The sequence below is a fragment of the Sphaerodactylus townsendi genome, linkage group LG16, assembly GCF_021028975.2.
Source record: "Sphaerodactylus townsendi isolate TG3544 linkage group LG16, MPM_Stown_v2.3, whole genome shotgun sequence".
Taxonomy (NCBI): Eukaryota; Metazoa; Chordata; class Lepidosauria; order Squamata; family Sphaerodactylidae; genus Sphaerodactylus; species Sphaerodactylus townsendi.
Genome location: NC_059440.1, coordinates 1,709,958 through 1,732,193, shown reverse-complemented (window position 1 = coordinate 1,732,193; position 22,236 = coordinate 1,709,958). Strand labels below are relative to the sequence as shown.

Here is a 22,236-nt window from a genome sequence, read left to right as displayed (position 1 = left end):
TCCCCAGTGGGAGAATCCTCTTCTCATCCATATTTATCCCAGAGGAGTAGCTGTATGGGACTGTTGCAGAACAAAAAGAAGTCGTGTGGCACCATTTGAGTAGATTTCTTGCAACCTGATCTTTTGTAAGCTAGAGATGAGCCCACTGATAAAAGTACATGTGATCAGGCAGACTGGGTCCGTGACTGCTTCTGCTACAGTTCACCTCTGGGCATTGGGCAGCCTCGTCCAGATGGGGATGGGGACATGGACAGGGAGTGGGCCAAGGGTGCACCGGCACTTTTGCCACCCTGCCGCATGAGGGGCAGCCCCACCAATGCAGGGAGCTAATGTGCTAGCAGTTGGCTGTCCCTCAGCTCTGCGGTGGGAAACCCCTGAAGCCCAGGCCACTGTGGAGCTGTGCTGGTGTCCAGAACAGACACCAGAGTGCCGTGGGGGTGGGGGCAGGGCATTCCCAGGGGCAGAGCCAACATTAGTTGACTTCCACCCTGGGTTTGAGTTGATTTATTAGATTTGTACGCCACCCTCCCCAAAGGGTTCAGGGCCATGAACAACAGCTGCAAATGACACTACCAATAATCATCACATTAAGGAACAAACAGCAAAGAACATAATATCAATAAGTATGAAATAATAAACATAGTATTATAACAAAACATTCCACATTGCAATAAATGTAGCATTTTAAACAGGAGTATATGTTTGCAGTCAGTTACGCCACAGCCTTAGCCCTGGAAGCCCATGGGGCCCCATAGAGGGTTTTCCGGCCACCCTTCACTGTCCTGCCTCTGCTCACTTCAGCAATCTAGATTGTGCTCTAAGTGCTGCACTCTGTTTCTTTAGCACTAGTATTATCGTTAATCTGAGTGAAAGCAATGACAGCTCCGACGTAAGGGCAATGCACACAGATATTTTCCAGCGTTGGACTTGGAAGCTGGTTTTCTTTCTAGCCTTTATCTCCAATTTTGGGCCACGAACACTTGAGAAGGAAACTTGCCTGTGCTTTTTCACCTTGTTGGATTATGACCCTTGTGGTTTATAAATAGGATCATACATGAATTCTTTCCGTGGCTGTATGTACTTGTTTAATTTTTATCTCATATCTATATAGTTTTTCCCAAAGGTTATTTTTAGGTTGAATCCTCTTAGTCTCTTATCCGCAAGCACAATTGATGTTTAATAAGTGAAAACCTTTTTCCGACTTCTGCAGTGGCTTGAAAGAGCAACCCTGCTGACTCTGAGCTGAATGATGGATGGGTTCCTTGTCTGCAGCTCACTGGGCTGCCAGAGCCACCCAGGGTGCGACATTCTGACAAAGCTGAGCAGAGAATTGAAATAAGCTCTTCTGAAGCAGCAGTAAGTAAAGTTGTGCTCTCAATTAGCTCCTAAGAGGCTTCCGTTCTTCCACTGGTTTCTATTTGTGTCCTGATAACATACTGCTATAAATTATTTTGGTGGTGGCCATCTAGGTACAATATAAAAAGCAAACATTTCTTTTTCCCCTCAGTCATAGAACCTGTAAATAGTTTTCAAGACAGATTACTTTCTTGGGACTTCAAAATTGTAAACATTTCAGAGCAGATACATATAGGGACTGGCTTTTAATATTATTATATGCTTTCCCACCGAAAGATCAATTGTAAATTCATCTGCCACTTCTACCTGGACCTTATTTGTAGTAGAATGCTCCACGGGGGTCCTACTGCTTGCCTTGTTCTGTTCCCCCCGCCCCTCTGTTTGAACAATTTTTTTTTCACCCTTACCACTTTGTAGGAGATTGAGGAATAAGCCAGGGAGAGGCACACAAAGTGACATTTCATGACTTCCGATCGGTGTTTGTTGTGAGGGGGGAAGGGCAAGAAGATTGAAAGCCCCTTTGAGTCTCCTGCAGGAGAGAAAGGGGGGATATAAATCCAAACTCCTCCTCCTACTCCTCCTCTTCTTCTTCTTCTTCTTCTTCGCAACTAATCAAAGTACAAAGAATTTAATACAGATGAAGCGAAAATAATATGCACTAGACCAGGGGTAGGGCACCTGCGGCTCTCCAGATGTTCAGGAACTACAATTCCCATCAGCCCCTACCAGCATGGCCAATTGGCCATGCTGACAGAGGCTGATGGGAATTGTAGTTCCTGAACATCTGGAGAGCCGCAGGTTCCCTACCCCTGCACTAGACAATAAAGTGGGAAGATGGTTAGCAAACAAAATTAGGAAGCAAGGGGCCAAGAGGTTTATAAGTCAGTTAAAGGAAGGCTCAAAAATTATTACTGAAAGGGAAGCAATTAAAAAAGCTTTTGTGAAATTTTACCAACAGTTATATACAAAAGAAAAGATAGAGAGGGGAAAAAATTAGGGAATATTTATAAAAGCAAAAAATTCCACAATTAATAACAGAACAACTAGAAGCACTGAACAGCTTAATAACAAAAGAAGAGATTGAAGAAACAATCAGGAATCTAAAAAATAAATCCCCTGGTCCTGACGGGCTGACAGCAAAATATTATAAGACATTCATGCCAGAACTTGTAATACATTTAAAGAGGCTGTTTAATGAAATTTTGACAGGGGGGAAGATTCCATTGTCCTGGAATCAAGCAATGATTACGTTGATTCCTAAGAAAGAGCAAGAAATATTAGAGCCCAGAGATTATCGACCCATTTCATTGCTAAATGTAGATTATAAAATTTTTACGAGTATCCTAGCTAGACGCTTCAAGAAGGTTCTTAATAAATACATTTTAGAAGAACAAGCAGGGTTCCTTCCTGGGAGACATATTTACCAGAATGTGCGAAAAATATTAAATCTAATAGAGTATTTGAAGGATAGACCTGGGTTATCAACAGTGGTTATATTTCTTGATGCTGAGAAAGCTTTCGACTGGGTGAACTGGGAATTTATGGAGGAAGTACTGCTTAAAATGGGGATTAAAGATTGATTTTCCAGTGCAATAAAAGAATATATACAAATCAGGAGACTGTAATTAAAATAAATGAGGAATACACAGAAAAATTTCAGGTTAATGGAGGTACGAGGCAAAATTGCCCTATATCCTCATATCTTTTTATAACTACCCTAGAAATTTTAATTAGGAATATAATAAACCAAGAGTTTTTACGAGGAATAAAAATTAAAAAACACTGTATAAAAATATTGGCCTATGTGGATGATATAGTTCTGATAGTAGACGACCCATTTATTAAGGTCCCAAAAATTCTTAAAATTATAGAGGAATATGGGAATGTGGCAGGATTTAAAGTGAATCTATTAAAAACGCAAATGTTTGCCATTATCCTTACAAAAAAGAAAAGCAGAATTTGGAGATAGAAACTAATATAAAAATAGGGGAAAAATAAAATATTTGTGTATCATGCTTGAAGAAAACAACCAGAATCTGATTCATAATAATTATGATTTACAATGATTTACAATCAAAGAAGATTTGAGAAGATGGATGGGAACACAGGCCTCGCTATTAGGGAGGATTAGCATAGTTAAAATGAACATTCTTCCCAAATTCCTCTTTCTGTTTTCAAATATCCCATTCATTACCTCCAAAATAAATTTTGAAAAGTGGAGAAAGGAATTATCTAAATTCATTTGGGAGGGGAAAAAACCACGTGTCAGATATAAGTGTCTTATACAAAATAAAGACCGGGGAGGCTTGGCGGCACCAGACCTCCAATTATACCACGACGCGGCAGCATTAATGTGGATAAAAGAATGGGTTACACTTAATAATTACAAAATGTTACAATTAGAAGGTTACAACTTACCCAAAGGCTGGCACACCTATTTATGGCCGCAAAAAAGGGACAAACAAACAACAGATAGCGTATTTAAAAATCATTTTATTAGAATTAGATTGCTGAAATTTTGGACAAAATACAGGAAAACATTTTATAGCAATTTGCCAATTTGGGTGTCCCACCTGGAATCCATAGGAGGCGGGGAAAGAAGCAGAAGTACAATGGTTAAGATACCAAGATCTGCTCCAGTGGCACCAAGATAAACCTACAATAAAAAATAAAGAAAATGTTAGTATACCTGGAAATATATGTGATTGGTATACTTACCTCCAAATACAAAGTAATTTTAAAGATCTGGTGATGTGGGGTTTCCAAAAAAAGATGCCTGAACTAGATTAAGCATTAATGAAAACAGACATAAAAAATATAAGTATAATATATAAAATAATACTCTCACAAAAGACTGAACAGGAAGTTGTAAAATCCAACATGATTCAATAGGCCCAGAATATAAATCGCACTATAACATTGGAACAATGGTCAAGATACTATAAGGATATCTACAGATTTACCCCTAGTTCAGCACTTTGAGAGAATACCAGTGGTGAATTATTCATATTCATTTTATTTAGAATGTTGGGAGTTATATAAGTTCTATAATAACTCCCAACATTCTAAATAAAATGAATACGAATAATTCACCACTGTGTTGGAAATGCGGAAAAAAACAAGGAACCTTTTATCACCAATGGTGGTCATGTAAAAAAAGTAAGAAATACTGGGCAGAAATTCATACACAGACTTTAGAAATAACAAAAATTAAATTTAAAAAATTAAGTATTACTTACCTTTTGGAACCAGCAATGATAAAAGACAAGATATCTACAGATAGTAAGCACGTGTTGTTCCACATGTTCTCCACAGCAAGGACAGTGATCGCACAACAGTGGAAGTCCATGAAGACACCGAATCTGGAGGAGTGGAGAAATAAAGTCCAGCAATTACACATTATGGACAGAATTTCTTTTAACTTAAAAGACTGACCAACTGAGGAGTACTACAGGATCTGGCAGCCTTGGATTAATTACGTAGTTAGAATTAATAAAATGTGTAGACTAAACTGTTAAGTGTTACAGCTTAAACAATTATTCTTTCAGATGAATTTAATCAGATGAATTTTACTACTGTATTGATTATCATATGATAGTAGAGGGGAAGTCAGCAGGGGATACAAGCTGGGTGGGGGGAGGGTGGGGTAGTTGTAAGGGAAAACGAATGTAAATTATATTGAGTAGTAATGTCTAGATAATCAGTATGATGTTGTTGTTGTTATTAAACTGGACAAATTTGATCTCATCTGTAAATGAATGAATTAACGATTTTTCCTTACTGTGGGAAAAAGCAATAAATATATATATTCAAAAAAAGAGTGACATTTCATTTTTTCCATCGCACCCCCCCCCCCTCACCGTAGGGATCCTACTTTCATTTTCGTTGCAGTTGCCATTTGGCATCCGCTTCAGGAGCTGCTGCTGCCACCGCTGCCATTAGCAGAATGCTCCCAGGAGTTTCCTCTGCTTGCAACTCATCCAATGGCCATTTCAATGTAAAAAGTAGATGCATAAAGTTTGCTTTTCCTGGCAATCCTGCGCCTGTGTTGTTGTAAGGGTCTGCTACTCCAGTCAGTAATTGAGACTCAGGAATATTCCAAGAGCTTTACTGAACTGTGTCAGGAACCAGGGTTCAAAAAGCCAGAGCTGAAGGCTCTGTCTCTTGCCCCCCCTGAAACATTTACTCACCCAAGCAATCCCCCCTCTGGGGTGCTGTGTGGTTTCCGGGCTGTATGGCTGTGTTCTAGCAGCATTCTCTCCTGACGTTTCGCCTGCATCTGTGGCTGGCATCTTCAGAGGATCTGATAGTAGGAATGGAAAGCAAGTGGCGTATATATACTGTGAGGTCAAAAGGTGAGGCCCTCTGAATAGAGTAGCCTGGTATGTGAGTCACAAAGAAGTCTGTAGCCTGGGAGTAACAGTGAAGATAGCAAGGTCAATAGGTGAATGGATCTGAATAGAAGTATCCTGGTCTTTGTTTCCTTTGATTGCTATTGTCTATAGTTGTCCTGTGTTTGTGTGGAGCTGATTAGTCACTGTCTTGATTCTAGAGTTTTTCAACACTGGCAGCTAAATTGTATTCATTTTCATGGTTTCTTCCTTCCTGTTGAAGTTGTCCATGTGCTTGTGAATTTCAATGGCTTCTCTGTGCAGTCTGACGTAGTGGTTGTCAGAGTGGTCCAGAATTTCTGTGTTTTCAAATAATATTCTGTGTCCAGGTTGGTTTATCAAGTGTTCTGCTATTGCTGATTTTTCTGGCTGAAATAGTCAGCAATGCCTTTTGTGTTCTTTAATTTGTGTCTGAGCGCTGCGTTTGGTGGTGCCTATGTAGACTTGTCCACAGCTACATGGTATGTGGTAGACTCCTGCAGTAGCTAGAGGACCCCTCTTATTCTTTGCTGAATGTAGCATTTGTTGAATTTTCTTGGTGGGTCTGTAGATTGTTTGTAGGTTATGCTTCTTCATCAGTTTTCCTATACGGTCAGTGGTTCCCTTGATGTATGGTAAGAACACTTTCCCTCTAGATGGCTCTTTATCCTTGTTCATGTGGCTTGTTCTTGGTCTTGCAGCTCTTCTGATGTCTGTAGTAGAGTAACCATTGGCCTGCAGAGCCCAGTTTAGGTGATTCAATTCATCTTGAAGGAGGTGGGGTTCACAGATTCTGTTTGCGCAATCTACCAAAGTTTTTATGGTGCTCCTTTTTTGTCCTGGATGATGATTGGAGTTTTTGTGTAGATATCTATCTGTGTGTGTCGGTTTTCTATGCACTGTGTGGCCCAATTGTTGGTTTGGTTTGCGGATGACTAAGACATCTAGAAATGGCAGTTTTCCTTCATTTTATTTTTCCATAGTAAATTGGATGTTTGGGTGGATCTTGTTGATATGGTCCAGGAACTTGTTTAGTTCTTCTTCTCCGTGGCTCCAAATGGTGAATGTGTCATCCACATAACGGAACCAGATGGTGGGCTTTTTTGGTGCTGTTTCCAGGGCTTGCTCCTCAAAGTGTTTCATATAAAAATTGCTATTCAGGTTTCAACTGATGTTTTTGGCATTTGTAGAATTTTTGTTTCTGTCTTTTAGTGTGGTAAGCCATGTCTTTCTCAATTTTTACTGTAGGTAAAGTTGCCAATTTTATCCCAGTCTTGGGCACTCATCTTTTGGCTGGTGTTAATATGGAAGAATGATAGCTCCTTGTCTAAGTTTGCAAGTTCTTTGCGGGTCGTGTGGATTCTCTCACGTAAAAGCATATGTTGTAGGCGGTTATAGATACGGTGAGCCTGTGGTGTTTTGAAAGTCCTTCTGGTTGCAAGAAATGATGGGATAGTACCTGTGTCTTTGCAGCGTAGAAGAAAGGTTAGAGAACACAGTAGGTGTGCTTTCCTGAGCCGTAGTTTTTCCAATCTCCGTGTGTCTTGGAACAATTTCTCCCCGTAGAGATGTTCAATGTATTGTCAAAGGCCGGAATCACTGGGGTGCTATTTTCTTAAGCTCACAAACCCTTTCAGATTCAAGAAATAAAGGTAAATTCTCCTCAATCAATGACCCCATTTGATTGTTTTTAACTTATAGCTAGGATAATAGTGCAGAAAAAAATGATTTCTCAGTTTTGGTATCTGCTTCTACAATGTAAATCAATTTCTATTAGAATATAATCACTTTCTGTCTAGTCACCTATAGCAAAGTGATCGATGGCTTTAAGTACAGTTAGGGAACAAATACCACAAATACCACCATGAGAGGAAACAAAAATATATTATTTAGCTGTCGAGAAAAGAGAACCATTCAAAATGAGCAATTGTTTGCAATGCAGAGTTCGATTAACTTAACGCCAGCACTATTTATCAGACTTCATTAGGCACATGTGAGTGGATTAGCACTGAGGGAAACAGATCTTCATTGCCATAACCAAATTGGGGACCCAGAGTTTCATTATTAGGCCCAATTTGGATTAACTAAGATAGTACAGTACAGTACAGTAAACCTTTATTAGGCATAAATAATTCTGCATACAGTATGTTCGTATCATAGACAACAATATAACGAGGAATCCAATACACTAAGTTAGGATAAATTATACACAAACTTTCTGGAGACCTATTGTGATATCCATATGTTAATGAAAACCAATTTTAATGATTTCTCGTGTTTATTACAATGACTTGAGCTTCAGACATTAAATCAATGTAATTTAGATGATTTGACACATCGAGGGACACATTTTAGTACCGTCTTTGAGATATTACTTCCGCTAGATATGTAGCGACCCTAAAGGTTATCTCAGATTATCTAAGATAATGAACTGGGCAGAAGAATGTTTTTGTGATAAGGCGTTCGTCTTGATCAATCCTTTTTTAACAACTTTTGTAGGTTGCTTTGCTTTTTTTAATTAAGGAGAAAATAGGATTGTTCTTAAAAACCTGAGCCAGAAAAAAATTATCTTTGTGCTAATCTGTTCGAAAGACTGAGTCTATGTTCATATCCATATCTCCAGAAGAACCATTAGCAAATGCCTAAAATCATGTATCGTTGAGGAGTATCGATGTCAGAACCTTGACATCCCTGCTGGAGTCATGGCACATTCGGTACGCAGTGCAGCTACCAATGCTGCCTTCCACAGAAATACTTCTAAGAAATATGCAAAGTGGTCATTTGGTCTTCAGTTTCAGCTGGGGCGGAGCAGGGGGACCTGCGCCCGGCACATGCACGCGCCCTGTGCCCCTGCCACCTCGGGCCCCCGCCTCAGAACGCCCCATCCGTGCCCTGGCCACCACCCCCGCCCCGGCGCATGCCTGGGGTGTTGCGCACCCCCCCGCCTTGTGGGCCCTACACCACTGGTTTCAGCCTTCGTTAAACACTATAAAATTGACAGCTACAGCTTATTTGGATGCAGTCTTTGGCCAAAGAGTCTTGAAGCACATACATCACTCCAATTTACCATGATCAACCCATATTTGGGACACTGCTGTGAAAGGTCCCACAAAATGTCCTCCATCCAGTCCTTCTCCTGTGAGCTAAGGAGGACATCTTAACAATAGGATTAAGGTCTTTTTCTCAACCCTGTATGTTCATTTTATAACATTTTTTATGTGAAGAAGAAACATGTTATCTCTACAGACACAAATTCACAGTTTTGAGAACTGTAAAATTTAGCATGTGTGATAATAGATGGAAAAACTGTTCAAAACGATCTTACAGAAACCTCTGGAAGAGTATGACATTGTGAATGGATTAATAGAATTCACTTGCTAAAAAAATTAAACATTGCATGAATATGTAATGCTACATAATTAAAAATTAATGTTTATTTCATGATAAATAACCTTTGAACTATAATGTATCTTAAATAGACAACAAATTATATTGACTTTTTCCTCAAAAAGCATTTTATTTTTAAAAATCCAATTTGAATGAATAAATCCAATTGAAATTTAAAATATCAATTTTATTTTATTCTGAAAAAATTCATTGATTTTTATCCACCTGGGTTTAATATAGATGTACCGTATATACTCGTGTATAAGTTGAGGCACCTAATTTTACCACCAGAAACTGGGAAAACTTATTGACTTGTGTATAAGTCTAGGGTGGTAACTCCAAAGCAGGCGGGGGCAGGGAAAAGCCAGGGTGCCCGCTCCCCACCGGATCGCTCCCTGCCACCTCCCAGATCCCCACAGCAGCCCCAGCCCTTGGCTGCTCTGACGTAAGCAAGGAAACACCAGACAGAGCATTCGCCTGTTCAAATGGCTATCATTGCTTAAGCAATCTTTGGAGCATTGCCCTTTTAAGAAAATCATAGAGACACCCTGCCCGAGCGGCAGCTTCCCTGAAGCTGAGCCTCAGAGCCTGCAGGGAAAGGAAAGGAAAAGGTGAGTGAGTGAGTGAGTGAGTGAGTGAGTGAGTGAGTGAGTGAGTGAGGGGGATGACGGGCGGCGGGTGCAGCAGCAGCAGGTGGCTCGCATATGCGTCAAGAAGGGCTTTTTCGGCACAAAAATGTGCTTAAAAAGTTGACTTATACACGAGTATACACGGTAAGTTCAAAAAGAATTGTGGTTTAAGAGTTTGGACATACATACCAGGTGTTGTATTTGATTGAAATGAAGCAAGGTGTTCTCAAATTAAGACTCGGATTTTAATTAGGGCCCCTTTGTTATGTACCAGCTGCACCTTGGCCTGTCGTTTGCAGTTGTGAGCAAATGAAGGGTTCTTGAGTTTTTTCATGAGAGCTGTGCAGAGAAGTGGGGGGGGGCATGTTTTGCAGATATTGCCTTTTCAAAAAAAATCTGCTTCTCTATCTTGTTGAAGGGCTAATGACTCTGGCTGGAGAATCAGAAAAACAAATGGTCATGACAGCTACAGGTACTACTAGGAATAGTTTAGCCTACTTTTCATGAAATCATTGTCACTAAAAAGGGAATTTCTGCTTTATCTCCTGAGGGCAAATTGAACTTTGTACAGCAACAAACCATACTGACTCATCAGTCTGCATCTCTGAGTAAAAGTCACTAGTTCCAGGGGGCATCCATTGAAAATACGGGGGGGGGGGAAGAATTAGGACTAATAAAAGGAAACACTTCTTCACGCAACGTGTGATTGGTGTTTGGAATATGCTGCCACAGGAGGTGGTGATGGCCACTAACCTGGATAGCTTTCAAAGGGGCTTGGACAGATTTATGGAGGAGAAGTCGATCTATGGCTACCAATCTTGATCCTCCTTGATCTGAGGTTGCAAAAGCCTTAGCAGACCAGGTGCTCAGGAGCAGCAGCAGCAGAAGGCCCTTGCTTTCACCTCCTGCATGTGAGCTGCCAAAGGCACCTGGTGGGCCACTGCGAGTAGCAGAGTGCTGGACTAGATGGACTCCGGTCTGATCCAGCAGGCTAGTTCTTATGTTCTTATGGTTGATATGTGTTGTGTTGATAACTGTTGATAACTGTGTTGATAACTGTTTAACGCAGTCCAGGGCCATCAAACCCATTTGTTGCAAGGGCAAATATAGCATAAATGTGACTTAACTGGGCAGGGCCCTGGGGGGTGTCTGTGCCTCAGCTAGCAAGCCTGCCCTGGTCTCGGGGTGGGGAGGGGCTGCTGGGGCTGCCTCAGTTTGGCACTGGGGTGGTGTGGGTGGCTTTCCAGGCCAGATTGAGAGCAGGGGGAGAGCAAAGATGCCTGGACTGGCAGGCCTACAGTGGGCTTGTCATCCCAGGGTGGCATTGGAGGGGGCTGCCATCGCTGGCAGACCTGCAGCAGGCTCAGATCAGTGCTGAGGGGGTGGCAGCTGTTGCCGGTGGCCAGCCTGCTGCAGCCTCAACAGCCCAGACTGGCACGGGGGGGGGGGGCTCACCAGGTCAGTTTGGGAGCAAAGGTGGGGGGATGGCTGGCTGGACTGGCGAGCCTGCAGTGGGTTCACCAAACCAGATTGGGACTGGCCAGTTTGCAGTGGGCTCGCCAGACCCAATGGGTGCAGGGGGAGGGGAGGTGCTTGGACTGGCGAGCCCGCAGTGAGCTCAACAGGTCAGATCAGGAAGGGGGGTGTTACCTCATCTGGTTTGCAGACCTGATAAGCTTACTGAAGGCGCTGGATCTGTCATGATATATAAAAAAATAAATAAAAAAAATATGTATTTATTATCTGCTGTACACCGCCCAGAGCCCCTCGGGGATGGGGCGGTCTAGAAGCCCAAAATAAATAAATAAAGAAAGAAAGAAAGGTTCACAAAAAGGTCATTTTCTAGTCAGCAGAAGTTTGCCCAACTCAAAGGCCAACTCAAAGACAGTCAGTCTAGGGACAAGAAGTAGCAACAGTTGACCTTTAACATGATTGGTGAGTTCAACTGTGATTCTAGACCAATGAGAGACTGTTGGCGGGGCAGGAGGGAAGAATCCTTGTTGGATGTGTAGGAGGAAATGCATTGTATATTCTAAGTTTGGTGACTGAGTCTAAGTTCAGCGTGTTCAACTTTGTTCTTTCTGAAGAGTTTGGTATATCTTTATAGTCTTGTATAGAATAGACTTGTGTAACCTTGCAACTGCTAAAGTAAAACCTTCTTATGGAAAGAACACCTTGCGTGAAGAGTATTCTTTTCCAAGAGTGGTAGAAGGCTGCTGTGAGTGCAAGAAGACTATAGACCTCCTCATCTTACCAGAGTAGCTCCGCTTTAAACTTTGCTGATAGGATCCAGCTCTCAGACCACATGTTTGACATCTCTGAATGTAAATGTTGATTAGAGGATTACATTCCTTTTTATCCTGTAGTCAGATTGGAGAAGGTATGCCCCTTACCTGGCTATGTGGTAGTTAATGGGTAGAAGTATAGCACCCCTCTTTCTTTGCTCAGTAGTGCTTATTGTTAGCACATATTCTTCATGGTGGGTACAAATGATACAGGGAGACTAATCCAGATTAAACAGGGTGTTCCCAGATGTGTCAGCAGCTAGGAGAGTCACTCCTGCCTTCTATTGCATATTCTCATCAGAGCTTCAGACAGTGGATTTCTGAGTTTTCCAGATGAAGGGCATGTGCAGCAATTACCTCTTTTGGCAGAAACAAAGTGAAATCCTGACAAGTTTTCCCAAGGTAGAAACTGAAGCGTGGAACTACTTATCAGATTTTTACGTTAAAAGGTTAAAATTTCTGACTTAATAAAGTTGGGACTTCTTAATTATTTCTAGAGTTGCATGTGTTTAGATTAGCATGAGCAGAGATAGAGATCTGTGTCCCATTCTGCACATCATATTTTGGATTCAGCATAGTGAACAAACCAGATAATTTCTGGCTTGGTCATTTATGATGATATCATCATCATCATCATCATCATCATCATCATCATTATTATTATCATTATTATTATCATTATTATTATCATTATCATTATTGTTATTAATTAGATTTTTATACCGCCCTATCCCCGAGGGGCTCCGGGCAGTGTACAACAATAAACATAATATAACATAAAATGGCTAAATCTTTAAAAACAGCGATAAAACAGTAAAAGCTAGATCTCATAAATACAATATAAAAATACTAGCATAAAAATAAAGGGCATCCAGCAGCTCCATATTCAAAATCCTCTTCCCAAGAGGGAGGAATGGCAGGTCCTGTTGAATGATAAACGGCCCAGATGTAGAGGGCCATGAAAGGGGGGGGGGGGGATATTGACTGTATAATGAAGATCTACATACATGAAAGATGCATATCTTGCTGTTGCATTCTAGTTTTATTGCCTGTTTGTTTAAACACTTTACAAAAAAGTATTTAGCATGTACAAGATATTTGGAGAAGGACAGGGGGTAGGTAAAACTAAGCCATGCCTCGATTTTACATTATTATCATTTGTTGATATCTTAAAAGAGGGAGCAAAGGAAACGGAGTTTGTAAGCCGCCTTGAGTCTCCTTACAGGAGAGAAAGTTAGGGTATAAATCCAAACTTTTCATTGTCATAAGAACATAAGAACGAGCCTGCTGGATCAGACCAGAGTCCATCTAGTCCAGCACTCTGCTACTCGCAGTGGCCCACCAGGTGCCTTTGGGAGCTCACAGGCAGGATGTGAAAGCAAGGGCCTTCTGCGGCTGCTGCTCCTGAGCACCTGGTCTGCTAAGGCATTTGCAATCTCAGATCAAGGAGGATCAAGAATGATAGCCATAGATCGACTTCTCCTCCATAAATCTGTTCAAGCCCCTTTTAAAGCTAGGTTAGCGGCCATCCCCACCTCCTGTGGCAGCATATTCCAAACACCCATCACGCATTGTGTGAAGAAATGTTTCTTTTTATTAGTCCTAATTCTTTCCCTCAGTATTTTCAATGGATGCCCTCTGGTTTTAGTATTGTGAGAAAGAAACATTTCTCTCTGTCAACATTTTCTATCCCATGCATAATTTTATCTTCTTCTTTTTGAACAATGTGAAGTAGGGAAATGCAAATTAAAACTGCAAAATCAATTTGGTTCCCTTCCCCCAATTCATGTACTTTATTGTACTGGAAGAGGCATCAAATGTGACTGGTCTGCAGACTAAATATGGAGCAGTAAGGCAAACACTAGTTGGCCAGCACATCTTTTAATCTGGCAAAAACGCCGTATCGCATACGTGTCCTTTGTGCTGGTTCTGGATGTTCCCAGAGTTACTGATGGGCCCAGGGCTCATCCCCCCCCCCCCTGCCATCCTGGGTCATTCATGTACAATAATGCTAGTCCATGTCCTGGCTCTCCCTATAGAACAAAAAATTGTGCTCTTCCTTCAGAAGGTCAGTGAGGAGTCCCAGGAAGTGGAGATAGCACACCTGTTCAGCAGTGTGACTGGTAACTTAGTAATTTAGTCAATTGCTGCAGCGCCTTTTCTTATCTCTTTGTTTGGAAAGTCTTCAAAAGTATCTTATCCCTCCCCTTTGCCCCCCCCCCCCAATTTTTCCAGGAAACCTCAATCTTCGGCTCTCAGTTCTCTCTCAGGTTTGGAACTAGGTAGGCCAATTGAGCTTATTCTTACGGTTACTCTTGGGCTCCTTTTTGCTGCAGCAGAAATTTACTTTAGAAGCTCCTTGGGCAGAGATCTGTCTCTGTGCAAGGCCAGGTGACACTGCTAGGTCAAGCTAGCATGCCCAGCAGCATTTCTTGGTCCTCAGTTGTCTCAGATGTATGAAATGTCTGAAGCAACCAGGTGCCCAGGAAAGCTGATGCTCCTGTCAACTAATGAGCCTCTTCGGTATCACAGTGTTCTTTGTCCCTTGAGTGCTGCACAAATTAATTTTCTGCGTATGGGTGTATAATAAAAAGTCTCTTCTCTTCCAAACACTCAGATTCATAATAATGATCTGCTCATGATCTGCTAATGCAAAACGTCTAATAGTCTTGTTTATGATGTCAACAAGGAATGCTTGAAGCAGCAACCTGCGCGCTCCCTGATCATCCTTGGGAAGGAAGTCCTTCTCACAAGAGGTGGCCGAAGGTGCGGTCAGAGCTGGCCGTTATCTCTGCTGCCTGTAACTCATTAGCTCATGCAGATGGGGGCAGCCACCAGAAGAGCTCAGGCGGGCAAGCCTTTTCATCAGCAAAGCAGATAAAAGCATTCCTGTGTAACAGCTTTCAGCACTTATCTCTGTTTTCCAGTATTGTTTGTGCTGAACCAAAGCAGCTGGGTACCCCAAGTTAAGAGAGAACAAACCCAACATGGCGTGAAATCACCACACAGCCATTCTCATTCATTAGAGTTATAGTTCTACTGGCTACAAGCGTGGCTGATCTTTGTAAGAGTAATTAAATCGAAGGGTGCTCTGTGATTTGTTTTAACCTTAAAATATTGATAAACTCCAGCTGATGGTATAATATTTGACTTATTTGAGAAGCTGTCTAAGAACATGGGTGGTTATGTGGGTGGGGAGGTGATCAGTTCGAGGCTGGCTGCAAGATTGAACCTTTTGAAAAGGCGCCCCTCTAAATGGATGCAGTTAACATTCATCTGTTTGATCTCACCAGAAAATAGATAGTGTTTTGTAATGGAATTCACAGATAAGTTTCTGGAGTTGGAATCATCCCGGAAGAGTTAGCCAGAGACATCTTCGTTCTTCCATTTGCCAAGGCTTTTGCTTTTCTGTTTAGTGCACAGGTGTCAAATTCGTGGCCCTCCAGATGTTATGGACTACAGTTCCCATAATCCCCTGCCAGCATGATGCTGGCAGGGGATTATGGGAACTGTAGTCCATAACATCTGGAGGGCTGCGAATTTGACACCTATGGTTTAGTGGGGTTTTTCAGACTTTCTCAGGCAGTAGAATTTATGCAGAGACCCTCTGTGCTCTGGACAGTGCTCACTGTATGAAGATGGAAAAGGAGTTTCAGTTTGGGAATAGGTGTGGAAAGCTATCCCTGCTTAGACCAGACAAAACATTTTCCAACCATGTTCCTAAAGTAATTCCTATGTACAAAATGCAAGGAAAATTACTGAAGGGTTCAATTCAGTAAGCCTTTATTGGCATATACACGATAGTATAAAAATACAGTTCCAGTTAAAAAGTGAATAGTAAAAAACTTCGCATTTGTGATACATTCAGTTTACAAACTTCTGACAAAAACTTTGTCACTATAAGGCAACAATGAAAATCCTGACAATTTAAAAGCATAACTACTTTATCTGATTCAGTATAATCAATCATAAGAGTCTACAGCTTGGGATAACAGGCTGGATCTGAGTTCTTGGTATAATAAGCAGTTCAGGAGAATGTATGGGATGGAATCCAGCTGTCCTATGCTACAGGTACTTATCGCTTGGAAGACCTTTAAGTCTTCCTCTATGTAGCGGAGATGGCATGATGTTAAATCTAGCCAGCATATAGGCTCTCCGGTGTATGGGGTTTGTGAGCGCTGTAATATAATGGCTGGGTATCCCTGCGTGAAAGGAATTGACATATTTGTTGGTGAACAAGATTTATTTGCCAAGCTCTGCAGTTGTTGATAGTCCATTGCTAACAGCCTCTCTTTAATGAGGGCAAAAGTTTCAGTAAAGGTTAGCATATTGAAGGAGTCACTGTCATAACCCAGTTCCCCGATCTTTGCTGTAACTATTGGTACAAAATGCACGTGAGCACATCACTTTGGCAAGGAAGTATACCTCTGGCTGACCAAAAAGGATATGCAGTCTGAGAAGGGAACGTTGATTCATGTGAGCTGATGGCGTCTATTTCTCCGATTCCGGGGGAGGGCTGTGCTAACGGACAATGTGAGGCAAGAAACGGTGACTTGCGTTTAATTGATCTGGCTGGGATCATTATTTGTCATGTGCTGCTTTTTCTTTATAGTTTAAGCCACATTCTTGTATTTTTCAGCAGTTTGCTTCTATTTGGGCAGCTCAGTTAACACCATTCATGCGTATTTTTCAAACTAATTTCCCAGTATAAAGACTAACGTGGGAAGTGACCCAGTGTTCTGCCTCTGGGCATAGTCTAATCCCAGGCAGCAAGAGCTTTCTATGTGCTTTCAGGTCACTGGGTACACTTAGTGTACTTCTGGAATGGCAAGCCAAGCATTAGTGTCTGTTATAATTTGTCTGAAATCTTTAGGCAGCACACCCCGCCCCTCTTTTGCAAGCTGCTGGAACTGGAAAGATACAGCGAAGGTGTCGTCCCCCACCCCCAAATGATCCATGCCAGTGTAAGCTGGAGGCTAGATTACTGTAATGTATTGGAGGTGGGGCTACCCCTGAGAACTGCTTGGAAATGTCAGATTACTGACTGGTTCACGCTAGTATGGTCATGCAACACCTGTGCCTCGGCAGCTTCATTGGCTACCTGTGCCTTTCTGGCCACAATTCAAGGTGCTGACTGTTACCTTTAAAGCCCTTCCTGGCCTGGGAGCGGCATGAACTCTGTATGAACCTGTGTGTTGTGGGTTGTCCGGTGTCTCCCCTCTGACAGTCCCCCTCATTCACCTGTTTCCGTGGCTGCTCCCTCACTTTGGAAGAGCCTGCCAGATATGGTACAGAAAATTCCTGCACTGTCTTCCTTTTGTTAAAAGTGCAAGCATATTCATTTTGACACACCTTTAGTGGAAAGGTAGCAATGGTATTGCAGTTTTAACCTGATGTATTAATTAATGTGTCCAACTATGTTTTAATTGTATTTTGTAAGCCATCTTGGGCATCGTGGAAAGCTGGGATATAATTTAAAAATATAAATATGAAACTAGATGCAGTATATCAGCATACCAAATGCAACATACCAGATGCAGCATATCATACCGAAATATGCCCCTAGTAACTTTCTTCCAGTGGTTGTGTGCAAAATTAATCTGGGCAATCTGGCTTTAGCTGGTTAAGATTGAAAGGTAGCAATCTAATATTGCAAATGGTTTTAATGGGAAAGGTGTCCTGCCAGAAACAGACACCTGATTACTTTCTGGTCTTATTGATCAGTCATTGTGCAACAGAAGTGAGCAGTCTCTGTAGGCCATGGCATGGGGATTTGAACAGTGCAGTAGAATACTCTGCAGTATTTGTAATTCACTGGGAGTGCTGTTGGGGTTGTTGTGTTTGTATTGTACTTTTCAACTAAAGGTGGGCTCCCAAAGCAGCAAATGGTAATTAATGTCTAGTACAACTATCAGTCATAACGCCTGGCTTCCGTAGGCTATTCTCAACTAAGTCTGGGCATATTCCGGACATGGTTCATGCACCTGGTTGCTGCCCCATGCTTCCCTTTCTCAAGATTGACAGCTAACATATAAAAAGTGTACAGGATCTTTGTAGGGCCATCCGAGAGAAGCAAATAGGATGCAACCAGGCATCCTTCCAGCTGTCTATACCTGGCTACTGCCAACCCCTTTCCTCAGAATTGACAGTTACTGCATGGAAAGCATACTTAATGTATAGGATCTTTCTGGTGACATCGGAGAGAATAGAGCTAGAAGGCACTGCGGCTGTAAGTTCACCCTACATTCCAGTTGTCATCAGAGGGAGAGTCAGGAGCAGCCAGCTAAGAAGCTGTCCCCTAAGGAGCGTTTCTGTTATTGCTACCTTAGTTCCTGTTAGCTTCCTTTGGAGCCAAGTCTTGGCTTTAAAAGTGCTGTGAAAAGAGAGCCAGCTCCAGGATTTTGCTTCCTTGCGTCTTTTGAGATGCTCTTTGGAGCCATCCAGGCCTACCCTGGAACTGTTCTAATTGGTTCTTTGTGATAGGAATGGGAACTGATTTAAAAGTCCGTTTGGCACTTAATTTGTTGTTGTTTCTTCCTCCTTCAGGTCAGTAACAGATCCACGAGATGGAAAGAGAGTTGCACTCAAAAAGATGCCCAACGTCTTCCAAAACCTGGTCTCTTGCAAAAGGGTCTTCCGTGAATTGAAGATGTTGTGTTTTTTCAAGCATGACAATGTAAGTGGCTTGTGACTTGTTGACTGGGTCGTCTCATCATTACTCTGACTCTCGCAATTACTGTGCATCCCGGCCACTCTTTAGTAAGCAACACAGCCTTGAAAGAGGCTGTGATAAGACCAAAAGAAACCATCTTTGAATCCTAGGGATCCTTCCAACTACCGCTTAGTGTCTAATTGACCTTTGCTGGGCACCGTAGTTGGCAGTGTGGTGATGGAACCACTGTAGGTGTTCCTTGAGGGCGCATCAGTCCCGGACTTGGCTTTTGTGCTGAGTCTGAGATGGAAACAACCCTGGTTGCCTTCACAGATGACCTCCAGAGACACCTGGACAGTGGTGAGTTGGTGCTACTGATCTGACAGCAGCTTTTAACCTGGTCAATCATAATATCTTGATCAACCGCCAGCCAATGCCAGGATCCATGAGTCCACCATGCAGAGGCTGCACTGATTCCTCTGGGGTCAGGAACAGAGGGTTTCAATCGGAGAGGAAACCTCTGTGCTGTACACCCCTCTTTGGTTGTGGAGTCCTGCAAGGAGCTGTTCTCTCTCATCTACATGCGCCCACTTGCCAGGTTGATCTGGGGGTTTGGACAGGCATGCCATCAATATGCTGATGAGCCCCAGCTCTATCTGTTAGTGGACGGCTGCCCACACAGCCCCAAGCGTGCTGTCCAGCTGCCTGGAGGCTGTGGTGGGATGACAGAAAGAAAGTCAACTGAAGTGAAATCCATTAAGATGGAGCTGCTATGAATGGGGAGGTGAGGAGCAGATGGTGAGGGCCAACTTCCAAGTCTTGCTGGAGTGCAAGGTCAGCAACACTCATGCCTCCTTGATGTTGTAGGCGCAAGTCACACAGGTGGCTCGCCTCTCCTTTTACCATCTCGGCCAGATGAGATTCTTGGCACCCTGCCTGTCTCAAACCAACCTGGCCACAGTGATCCATTCAACTATTAACTCTAGACTGGATTACTATAATTCCCCATTTGGTAAGCTTCCCTTGGGTCTACTGCACAAACTCCAGCTGATTCAAAATGCAGCAGCTAGAATCTTGACTGGCATCCTGTGGCAGGCACATACTTCTGGGATGGTTGTCCTCTTCCACTCTTCTACAGCTTCGGAAGGGACACACATGGAGTGGTGAGGGAGGTCGGAGACACCTGCCTAGCCAGCCAGATCAGCCGAACCAACCCTGTTGATCAATGGGGTGACAGATGACACAGCCAGATCGCTCTCACATCCATGCAGGCACATACTCAACCAGTACTCCACCAGCTGCATTGGCTCTGGGTGGTATACCAATTTGGTTCAAAGTGTTGCTGCTTACCCTTAGAACCCTCAGTGGTCTGAGGCATCATACCTGAGGGACCATCTCTCCTGTTTTTTCCCCCAAGAACACTTTGATCAGTAAATAATAATTTACTGGTCGTCACTAACCCAAAGGAGGTCTGATTAGCTTCAGCCACAGTCAGAGCTTTTTTGGCTCTGACTCCAACCTGGTGGAGTGCTCTGTGCCCCGGCAGGGTTTGGTATAATTCTGCAGGCCTGCAAGACAGAGCTGTTCCACCAGGCCTATGGCTGAGTCAGAGATAAGAAATATAAGGTGTTCTAATATGCTTTGGCCTCCTTCTTGTCCTACCCTTCCCATCAGGATTAATGTGCCCATTGTGAATCCCAGAATCACAGAGTTGGAAGAGAACACCAGGGTCATCAAGTCCATGCAGGAACACACAGTCACAGCACTCCTGACAGACAGGTGGCCATCCAGTCTCTCTTTAAAAACCTCCAAAGAAGGAGACTCCATCACACTCCAAGATTGTGCATTCCACTGTTGAACAGCTCTTATTTTCAGGAAGTTTTTCCTGATGTTTAGGTGGAATCTCTTTTCCTTCACCTTGTACCCTTGACTCCTGATCCTAGTCTCTGGAGCCACAGAAAACAAGCTTGTTCCCTCACCAACATGACATCCCTTCAAATATCTAAACGTGGCTATCATGTCACCTCTTAGCCTTCTGTTCACCAAACTAAACATCCCCAGCTCCCTAAGTCTCTCCTCATAGGGCATGGATTCCTGACCTTTTACCATTTTGGTTGCCCTTCTCTGGACCCCTTCCAACCCCTATTGTCAATATCCTTCTTGAATTGTGGTGCCCAGAACTGTACACAATATTTCAGGTGAGATCTAACCAATGCAGAATAGAGAGGAACAATTACATCCCTCAGTCTTGACACTATACTCCTACTGATACAGCCCCAAATTTCTTTCTTGGCTGCTGCACCACACTGCTGACTCATGTTCAGTTTGTGGTATGTAAGACTCCCAGATCCCTTTCGCATGCAGTGTTGTCAAGCCAGGTGTCATCCATCGTATACCTGTGCATTTCATTTTTTTTGCCCAAGTGTTGAATCTTACATTTAGCTCTGTTGAAATTCATCTTTTAGTTTGGGGCATCTTGTCAAAGACCTTACTGAAATCAAGGTGTGCTATGTCCACAGCATTCCCTTCATCTACCAAACTTGTCACTATCCGAAAAAGAGATAAGATTAGTCTGGCATGACTTGTTTTTGAGAAACCCATGTTGACATTTACGGATCACAGCATTCCCTTCTAAGTGCTTGCAGACTGTATGTTTAATTATCTGCTCTAGAATCTTTCCTGGTATTGATGACAGGCTGACTGGGTGGTAATTGTTTGGGTCCTCTTTTCCCCCTTTTGAAGTTGGGAACAACATTAGCCCTAGTCCAACAAATTAACCACTGCCCCACACTAGTTCTAAAGACAGATGGAGAAAATTGGTTTATTTAACCCTAAGAGCTTATAGCATCTTGGAGAATGTCTGACACATGGAAAACCTTTTCAGGGAACTGTCCTCCGCCCCCTGCGCCGCCCCCCATGCTTCTAGCATTGCTTGTGGGTCTCCATTTTGAAGTCTAAGCCTGAACTATCACATCTCGTCTAATATCTATTCTGAAAGATTGGTACTGGGTTCCTTTGTATTTCTAGGCACAATTTAAGTTGCTAATTTTGACTTCATGACCCAAGACAGTCCCTCTGGTGATCTGCTATGCATGACTTTACATTCCTCTCAGTAATTATTTTGAGAATCTCCTTCAGTTTGGAGAGGTGGGTGCCTTGTTGGCCCGTTCATGATCAGTTTTGAGCAGGTGCATCAGTGCTCCAGAACGGGTCTCTGTTGGCCCCCTGCTGTTTGTTTTGAGGAAGGACAGTGTGTTCGAGAGGCACATTTGAATGCCTTGTAAATGTTCACTGTATGTCAGAATGCTTTAACAGTTTAATGTCCTTATTTTTTGTGGATTTTTGTCTTTGATAGATAACACTTAATATTGCCTTGACTCTCACCTCAGAGAGATTGCCTGTTGATATATGAGTGACTATTATCCACTGTGGATCAGTTATTGGTCATACCTTCTCTTCCAGTTTGCCTCCCTCCCACCCCCCGTCTGTGTTTACTGTTGTCTCGCTAAACTGTGGGTTTCTAATGTGTTCCAAGTAATCCAATCGTGTTTTGTGTT

At 42.6% G+C, this 22,236-nt stretch overlaps 1 protein-coding gene across 1 annotated transcript in view; it reads left to right on the top strand.

The window, feature by feature from the left end:
• The window catches only part of NLK (nemo like kinase), a 543,928-nt gene that overhangs the window by 87,514 nt on the left and 434,178 nt on the right, over nt 1–22,236 (top strand). Inside the window, exon 2 of the mRNA XM_048518757.1 lies at nt 18,574–18,703. Coding sequence (XP_048374714.1) covers nt 18,574–18,703 — 130 coding nt within the window. The remainder of the gene's footprint in view (nt 1–18,573; nt 18,704–22,236) is intronic.